Consider the following 9,507-nt stretch of genomic DNA (forward strand, 5'->3'; position numbering starts at 1 on the left):
ACAAATAGAATAGAGCTGCAAGGGACCTTGGAGGTCTTCCAATCCTATCCCCTGCTCAGGCAGGAGAACCTATATCATTTCAGTTAAGTGACTGTCTAGTCTCTTCTTAAAAACCTCCAGTGATGGAGTGTCCACAATTTCTGGTGGCAAGCTGTTCCGCTGGTTAATTGTTCTCACTGTTAGGAAGTTTCTCTTTAATTCCAGGTTGCTTCTCTCCTTGATTAGTTTCCATCCATTGTTTCTTTCTTTTTTTTTTTTTTAATTTGATTTATATGCCGCCCTTCTCCGAAGACTCAGGGCGGCTTACAATGTGCTCAGCAATAGCCTTGATCCTTTTGTATATTTATACAAAGTCAGCTTATTGCCCCCACAAACTGGGTCCTCATTTCACCTACCTTAGAAAGGATGGAAGGCTGAGTCAACCTTGAGCCTTGGCGAGATTCGAACCCTGCAGTAATTGCAGGCAGCTGGTCTTAAGCAGCTTAATAACAGGGTGCCTTAAACCCTAGTACTACCAAGGCTCTTTTCCTGTCCTGCCCTCTGGTGCTTTGGAGAATAATTTGACCCCCTCTTCTTTGTGGTAGCCCCTCAAATACTGGAATACTGCAATCATGTCGCCCCCAATTCTTCTTTTCTTTAGACTAGCCAAACCCAAATCCTTCAGCTATTCTTCATATGTTTTAGTTTCCAATCTTCCCAAATGCTCCATCTGTAGCTCGGGGAGAGACAGCCACATGGCCTAAAGAGGGATGTGGGACATTATTTTAGCCTGCAATATATTAATATGGTCCACCTACACAAAATGAAAGGAACAGTATGGGAAGCGTGCTCAGATACCACCATTAATTCTTTCTTCGGGGAGAGAAACTCATATATTCACACATTTCTTATTTCAAGAAAAGTGTGATTAATAGCCTTTTATTTCTTCTTCATTTCTTCTTTCTTACTTCTTTTCAATTTTTGACTTTTAACCCAATTTTCTATTCAACCAGGATAAAATCAAAACAGCTAACATAGGTGGGATCTTCTTTGAGTCAGATTTGATACATTATCTTGGATAAATTTTGATTCCTTTTTGCCTGCCAATGAATTTTGCACACTGATGAGTTATGTCTGCTGCTTAGGGCTGTCTCACAGTTCCTTCCACCATTGATAGGTTGGGTTTATTAATGACGATTAATGATACCTGTCAATCAGCATTAATAAATTTAATGCAATTTATGTACCACAGGGTAATTACAACAAGATATTATGCCAATTATTTATATCCACAGGAAAAATTTATAGATCTGAGTTCTTAAAATTAGTGGTTGCCAAAAAGAAACAAGAGCCTAATTGTTTTAATTTTGGGTTCTGGCCTACAGCCCTGATATTTCTGGTAATTTTTTATCCAAATTCTATCTGGGTTCAGCCCAGCTTCATTTTCTGAAATCAGCCAACGTTGACAAAGGTGCTGCTAACAAGGTGGGCTCCAAAAGTAGGTTTATAGCACTTTAATTAAAATAATTTCCTCTTTAGGGAAGTACTAAATTAGGAAACAAACACCTAGACACAAACACATTGCTGAACTTCTTCAGGAAAGGTACATGGTGGAATAGAGAAGAATTAACATTATTATCTGATAAGTATGAAGAAACCGATTCTGCCTGCAAGCTGTTGATACCCACTTTCTTTAAAGCCGATCAATCCGCTCCATTTGGGGACTGTTTGGTGAACTGGCATGATGGGCTATTTGGATATAACTTGGAAAACACTGCAAATGCCTAATAAATAATGTAAGTAGTCCTTGTTTAGTGACTGCCTTTGTTTCGCAATCCTTCAAAGTTACTACAGTGATGAAAAAATAACTTTATGATAAATCCTTGTATTTACAACCTTCGCAGGTCTGTAAAGCAAAGGAAAGATGAAGTAAAATCATAAGCACAGTCACAGTTTCACTTACTCTGTTTGCCAAAAAAATAAAACGCAACCAGAAAATAAGTCCTAGCATGATTTTTCAGGGTTCGTAATATAAGCCCTACCCCCAAAATAAGCCCTAGTTAAGATTGTTAGCCAGATCGATGCATTTAATACTCTATTTTCCTCAAAATAAGATCTAACCAGAAAATAAGTCCTAATCAGTGGTGGCTTCCTCCCGGTTCGGTCCGGTTCGGCCGAGCCGGTAGCAGTGATGATATGAGTCGGGTCGTAAGTGCGAGGACTGGTCGTAAGTGCGAGGACCTTCCAGAAATGACTGACCAGCTAGCCACGCCCACCTAGTCACATGACCTCCAAGCCACACCCACAAAATAAGCCACGCCCACAGAACCGATAGTAAAAAAAATTAGAACCCACCCCTGGCCCTAGTGCATCTTTTGGAGCAAAAATTAATATAAGAACCGGACTTGTTTTCGGGGAAACACGGTAGCAACTGCTTCATCTAACAGTCAAGTTGCCAGTCCCAATTGTGGTCACTAAATGAGGGCTATATTTGTAATAAATAAGTAACTATACGAAGTCTTTTCACCAACAGGTCTTCAAAAGGAAGCCACCTCTCAGCATATATAGTGAAGCCTCATTTAACTTTTTTTTTTAAAAAAAAAGGCCTTTGGGAGAAAAAAATGCCTAATAGCTTAATGGATCAATCTTCTTTCTCTTAAAAAAAAGGAATCTGAAACCAGTGAGAAAAATTAGAACTAAGCACTCTAAGTGAATGATTGCAGAACTTTCCTCCAGAGCGGGAGGAAAGATAATGTGTGGGGAATGGGAATGGATTAAAAAAAAATCCTGGAAAAGGAGTGCAATTGATTAGTTGGGTGGAACTGTGGTTAGGCATATTGCCCACCTCATTTTCTGAAAGATCTCACCTTTCCAACTGATAAACTATGTGCAATCACTACATTATAAATGTGATTAATTTTACAGCATCCGTGAAGTTTCTTTATGCAGCCTTGATCTCATTTTGCCCTCTAGTGGCCAGGAGAGGCATAACATTATTTTAAAGGTAATGTAGCACCAATGTAGTCCTCGATTTACAACAATTCATTTAGTGACCGTTCAAAGTTATATCACTGAAAAAGTGACTAATGGCCGTTTTTCACACTTACAACCGTTACAACATTCCCATGGTCATGTGATCAAAATTCAGACGCTTGGCAACTGACTCATATTTATGACGGTTGCAGGGTCCTGCAGTTATGTGATCCCGTGGGAAAAAGCAAAGTCAATGGGGAAGCCAGATTCTCTTAACAACCGTGTCACTAATTGATGATTCACTTAACAACGGTAGCAAGAAAAGTCGTAAAATGGGGGAAAATTCATTTAACAAATGTTTCACTTGGGCTCAATTATGGTTGTAAGTCATGGACTATCTGTATATATTAGATTTACTACCAATTCTTTAATGACCATTTAAAGTTATGAGGGCCTTGGAAAGGGTGCATGATGATTCGTAAAACAGTTCCATTATCATAAAACATCACACCGTCATCTCCCACAGTCACGACTAAATTTTGGGCCCTTGGCAATCACTTTGTATCTATGACCAGTTGTAGCATCCCACAGTCACAAGACCTCAATTTGTAATGGTTTTCGCTGGTTTCACCATTTGGGTGAATAGATTCACTTAATAACCATGTGATTGATTTAAGAACCACCATAAAAACAATCAAAAAATTAGGTCCAGTCATGTGGGGGCCTCGACCTATGACTGCAATGACTTACAATCAGAATTCCAGACCCAGTTCTGGTTGTAAGTTTAGGGTGGGGTTGGGGTGGGAATGGAGATTTTGCAATATCCTTCCCCCAGGAGTGGGGTGGTAATGGAGATTTTGTAGTATCCTTCCCCTGCCACACCCACCAAGCCATGCCCATCAAGCCACACCATGCCCACCAAGCTACGCCCACAGAACCGTTAGTAAAAAAAATTTGGATTTCACCACTGACCAGAAACCCAAAGATCAGCTGGCCGGTGCACATGCGCGCACCGGCCAGCTGGTCTTCGGCGTGTTCGGAAACCAGAAGAGCAGCTGGCGACAGTGCGTGTGCCCACAGAGAGGGTTCTGCGTACCACCTCTGGCACAACTGCCACAGGTTTGCCATCACTGCCCTATACCATTTCAGACAAATGGTTGTCCGATCTCTTCTTTAAAATGTCCAGTGTTGGAGCATTCAAACTTCCGGAGGTAAGTTGTTCCATTGATTAATTGTTTTAACCAGTGGTGGGTTTCAAAATTTTTTACTACCGGTTCTGTGGGTGTGGCTTGGTGGGCATGGCATGGCTTGGTAGGCGTGGATTGGTGGGCGTGGCAGGAGAAGGACACTGTAAAATCTCCATTCCCACCCCACTCCAGGGGAAGGTTACTGCAAAATCCCCATTTCCTCCCGATCAGCTGGGACTTGGGACGCAGAGAATAGATGGGGGCGGGGCCAGTCAGAATTTTTACTACCGGTTCTCCAGAACTGGTCAGAACCTGCTGAAACTCAGCTCTGGTTTTAAGTCTCAGGAAATTTCTCCTTAGTTCTAGGTTGCTACTCTCCTTGATTAGTTTCCATCCATTGCTTCTTGTCCTGCCTTTAGGTGCTTTGGAGAATAATTTGACTCCCTCTTCTTTGGGGCAGCCCCTCAAATATTGGAAGACTGCTATCATGTCTTGGTGGCGCAGCAGACTAAAGTGCAGTTAAGTAACACCAGCTGCCTGTAATTTAGGCACGTTCAAATCTCACCAGGCTCAAGGTTGACTCAGCCTTCCATCCTTTCGAGGTAGGTAAAATGAGGATCCGGATTGTGGGGGCAATAAGCTGACTTTGTATAAAAAAGAACACCGTTTGGGGGAGGGCCGAAAGCCCTACTAAGCAGGTATATACAAAAAGGATGAAGGCTATTGCTTAACGCATTGTAAGCCACCCTGAGTCTCTGGAGAAGGGCAGCATATAAATTGAACCAATCAATCAATCAATCAATCAATCAATCAATCATCAATAAAATATCTCCCCTAGTCCTTCTTTTCATTAAATTAGACATACCCAATTCCTGCAATCGTTCTTTATGTTTTATCCTCCAGTCCCCTAATCATCTTTGTTGCTCTTCTCTGCATTCTTTCTAGAATCCCAACATCTTTTTTACATTGTGGCGACCAAAACTGGATGCAGCATTCCAAGTGTGGCCTTACCAGGGCATTATAAAGTGGTATTAACACTTCACATGATCTTGATTCTATCCCTCTGTTAATGCAGCCTAGGACTGTGTTGGCTTTTTTTGGCAGCTGCAGCTCACTGCGGGCTCATATTTAAGTTATTGTCCACTAGGATCCCAATATCCCTCTCACAGTTACTGCTATTGAGCCAGCTACCACCTATATTATACTTGTGCATTTGGTTTTTCTTGCCTAAATGTAGAACCTTACTTTTTTCACCATCTCTGAAAACTTGAATCTAAATGAATGTATCCATTGACTAGTAAGTGAAGGAGTGTTTACAAATAAGATCAAAGGACTTCAACTATTTCAGCTGTCTTCATTTCTGTAATTATATATAATGGAGAAAAGCTCGGGAACGTTTAGATTGCTCTTTATTTAGAAAAAATATTATTATTTTCCGATAAAACTACAATGGAAACTTTATGAAAACATTTTATAGCTGATAAAATAGTAGAATCAATAAAGACAATAAAAAGAATGCAAATATTATACAACAAATGACCGTCATAGATCAATCTCAGATAATAACAACAGGGAATTGTTTCAGTGATGATAGGATTATCTAGCAATTGAAAGCGACTTCAAGCTTTAAATTGCTTGAAGGTTTACCAGTCAAAGCAATCCTTAAAAATATTATTTTTCCCAGTTTCAAAGTTTTTCTAGACAGGAAAAACTGAGGAATGTACAGGTAATCCTCGTCTGATTTATGATCATTTTTCACACCACCATTGCAGTATCCCCATGTGGTCATGTGATCAAAATTCAGATTCTTGACAACTGATTCATAGGTATGATGGTCTCAGTGTCCCGGGATCATGTGATCACTTTTTGTGACCTTCTGACAAGCAAAGACAACGGGGAAGTCAGATTCACTTAACAACAGTATTACTAACCACTGCAGCGATTTACTTAACAACTGTGACAAGACAAGTAACTCACTTAACAATGGTCTCACTTAGCAACAGAAATGTTGGGCTCAATTGTGGTCGTAAATTAAGGACTACCTGTATTCTGGCATCATTTGGGAAAAGGATCTTTTCAACTTTGGTTGAGGCTTCCTTTATGTCTGGAAACCAATGTATTAAGGTATTTGTTCTGTTCTGACAAAAATCCACATCGGGATTCCAATTCATGCCTGCACTTCTACTTACAACCATAGAAAAATTAAACAGCAATGCAATGTTTGGGGTGATAGCCCTAGTCTAAGTACAAATAACATCTGAAGGATATAAACTCTTAAATACTTTCTTTCTTTTTTTTAAAAAGTGGAATATTAAATATTAAAAAATAAATAATATCTGGAATTGTATAAATATAATAAATAAATAAATAATTTTAAAATAGTTTGTTTAAATGTCAAGTAGGCATTTCTCCAGAATGACAATCACATCTTAAGCTTATAGGATTGGTGGAGGATCTGTTTGCTGGGTTGTGTTCAGGTGATTGAGAAGTCAAGTTTGAAAGCTTGATCTCAACCTTATATATATATATATTTAAAAAGTCTCAGTTCTTGTTAAATGATTGTTCCAGAGTTCTTGTGATGTCCTTGGTTCTTGCGTATCTGCTTCAAGATGAGGCTGTCTCAGAAATTTTGTTGAACCTGTAATGTAAAAGAAAAAAGAAAAATGTTAGGTCATTGATGTAGTTTTGGCATTTGACCTCCAAAAAGCTCACATTAAGAAACAATAGCAATTTAAAAATAGGTAGTGAATGCATATTCTGAAGGATAAACTGTGCCTCTTAAAATGTTAAATAATAACTCCAACTCTATAGTCATCTAATGGACTGTGAGTTTAGTCTCCAATAGAAGATCTGAATTCTGTAGAATAAGATCTGGCTATATATACATATATATATATGATGATCCTAAGAAGGATTGCATTGCATTCATGTCAGAAGCACAGAGGCATTTCCGGGGTTTAAAAAATTAGCCAGTGACATCACTGTTGCCCAGGGGATGCCAGTTGGGGTTTCCTTTTATGTCCTGACAGGAGCTGGAGCGAAGGACAGGAGCTCACCCTGTCCCAAGGCAACACTCGGGTCTCAAACTTGTTGCTTGTTCACCAAGCATCCTAACAATGTGAACCACTGTGTACCTATCCCAAAAAGGATGGGACAAGTTATTAACTGCCTCCTGGAGGTCTATAACTTTACTATACCAATGAAAAGTTGCTTCAGAGAATGTTAAATTATTATTATTGGTATAAAAAACAGGCTAATAAATAGAAATTTGAAATATATATGTCACCCATGAAAATATTTAATAAGGATTATTTAACATGAAATGAGTTTATCCTGTTATTTGGACTAAAACTAATAAGAAGGTTAACAAGGCTTTAAACCATTAGTTAACCAATAAGGGTGTCTATGTTATACTACAAGGTCAATGTGAATATCTTAAGAAAGAGATATATTTTCAAAAATATATAGTATCTACAAATGGACAGAAAATGACTATGGTTTATACAATTAATGATTCCAAGCAAAGTATATTCACTGTTTTTTTTCTTTTTTTTAACGTTTATAAATAATAATAACATGAAGATTTTGGCATTACACATACATACATACACACATACACTTCTCTCTCTCTCTCTCTATATATATACTTCTTTTTTAGATCAGGAAAACAACTCAACATGAATAGGTTATTACATGTTTTAAAATAAACCATCAGATAAATATCTTACCTTTAGCGTTGAAGAGTTCTCAAAAGTTGGTCGAGGAATACAAGCTGGATGCCCATAATTTCATATCGCACAGCTTCCCAGGCACAAGAGCTGTATTCTTCATTCTTTAAGAACGTGTCTAGTCTTAAAAAGTATTTCCTCAGTTTGAGTTTCATACGGACATCTTTAAATGTTGCTTTCTTTCCATTCTCTGCAACAGAGCACTTCTCCCACTGCACAAGCTGCTGATCCAGAGATATTTGAACATGTTCAGCGACTGTCATGTTCCATTCAGCTTTGGTGAAGTTTTGCCAAAATATTCTGTTAATCTGCTCCAGCATCAGACCAACGGTTGCTCTTGCATCCTCTTTGATGGACCCAGTATCGTTTCCTATTGGGAAAGCAAAGTCTTGAATTTTATTGAAGCATCGCAAGGGAATCATTTTTGGTCCCATTGACTCCAAAAGCTTCATGATGTTCACAGTTCCGCCTTCTTGGCATTTCACAATATGGTTACAGTCCAGACTTCTGATTCCAGAGGAAAGTAAAAAGAAGAGGACAATGTGCTGGAAGCAACCTGAGATCATGGTGATGCCTATTCAGTGACCCGTGTGGAGATTCAAGATCCTGGACCTTCTTCAAGGATTCTTTGAGATGTTTGAGTCTGGATGCCATGTTCCTGAGTTTATTTATTAGAGCTGCAGAAAACTTCCCTTACATCATTTTCATTTTCATTTTCAGTGATTTAGCTGGGTTATTCTCTTTAGAGTAAAAATTTGAGTTACCCTCTTCACCTCCTGGTAGATTGAAAATGTAGACTTTCAGTTTGGGCTATCTAGATTGAACTACTATAACAACCATCATCCCCATCTTCCATTACCAAATAAATAAAAATAAAAGTGGATTGTTTTGCACAATTTTTTTTTCAGCGATCAAAATCATTCATATGGTGACCTGTGCCTCATACCAGCCTTAATGAGTATTTGATTTATCAAAAGAAGAGAATATTTGTAGCTCAGGGTTGAATTGTGGGTTCCTTGGTGCTCTCTAACTTTGGTTGTTTTCTTGCAGACCTTTCATTTCCCAGCTAGGTAACATCATTAATGCTAGAAGGGAATGGGTTTTTTTCTATATTTATATACAAGTATCTTGCCTTGCCAGTGTGGGTGGGAGAGAGGAATGAATGAATGAATGAATGAATGAAGGAAGGAAGGAAGGAAGGAAGGAAGGAAGGAAGGAAGGAAAGATTGATGAAATGCTATTTAAACAGAAAGTTTCCTCATATAGATATGAAAGCACATTTTAAATAGACCACAGTATTAATAATAAAATCTAACATCAAAATCTTGTAGAGGATGACCAGGCTGAGCCTTAGGGAGGGGTCAAATGTGTCATAAGTCACGAGTCCCTGCGGCGCCTGCAAGAGATCTAAGTCTAGCCCACCTTGAATTTCTTTCTTATCTCCCACTCATTTCTCTTGACCATTAGTCGGTCAGATTCTTGTAGAGAGTTTAAGCCAGTGGTGGGATTCAGCCAGTTCGCACCACTTCGGGAGAACCGGTTGTTAACTTTCTGAGCAGTTTGGCAAACTGGTTGTTGGAAGAAATCATTCGGGCAGAGAACCGGTTGTTAAATTACTTGAATCCCACCACTGTTTTAAG

General features: G+C 38.9%; 1 protein-coding gene across 1 annotated transcript; it reads right to left on the reverse strand.

Annotated features, from left to right (window-relative positions):
* Positions 1-7,869: 7,869 nt before the first annotated feature.
* Positions 7,870-8,433, reverse strand: LOC117661924 (interferon alpha-21-like). The gene has a single exon (XM_034411234.1). The coding sequence runs from the start codon at positions 8,431-8,433 to the stop codon at positions 7,870-7,872; it is 564 nt and encodes a 187-aa protein (XP_034267125.1).
* Positions 8,434-9,507: the final 1,074 nt, after the last annotated feature.

The sequence above is a fragment of the Pantherophis guttatus genome, chromosome 2 (genome assembly GCF_059756535.1).
Source record: "Pantherophis guttatus breed Tessera chromosome 2, ASM5975653v1, whole genome shotgun sequence".
NCBI lineage: Eukaryota > Metazoa > Chordata > Lepidosauria > Squamata > Colubridae > Pantherophis > Pantherophis guttatus.

Coding starts and splice junctions, on each gene's coding strand:
- LOC117661924 (XM_034411234.1), bottom strand. CDS start 8,433: ATGATCTCAGGTTGCTTCCAGCACATTGTCCTCTTCTTTTTACTTTCC.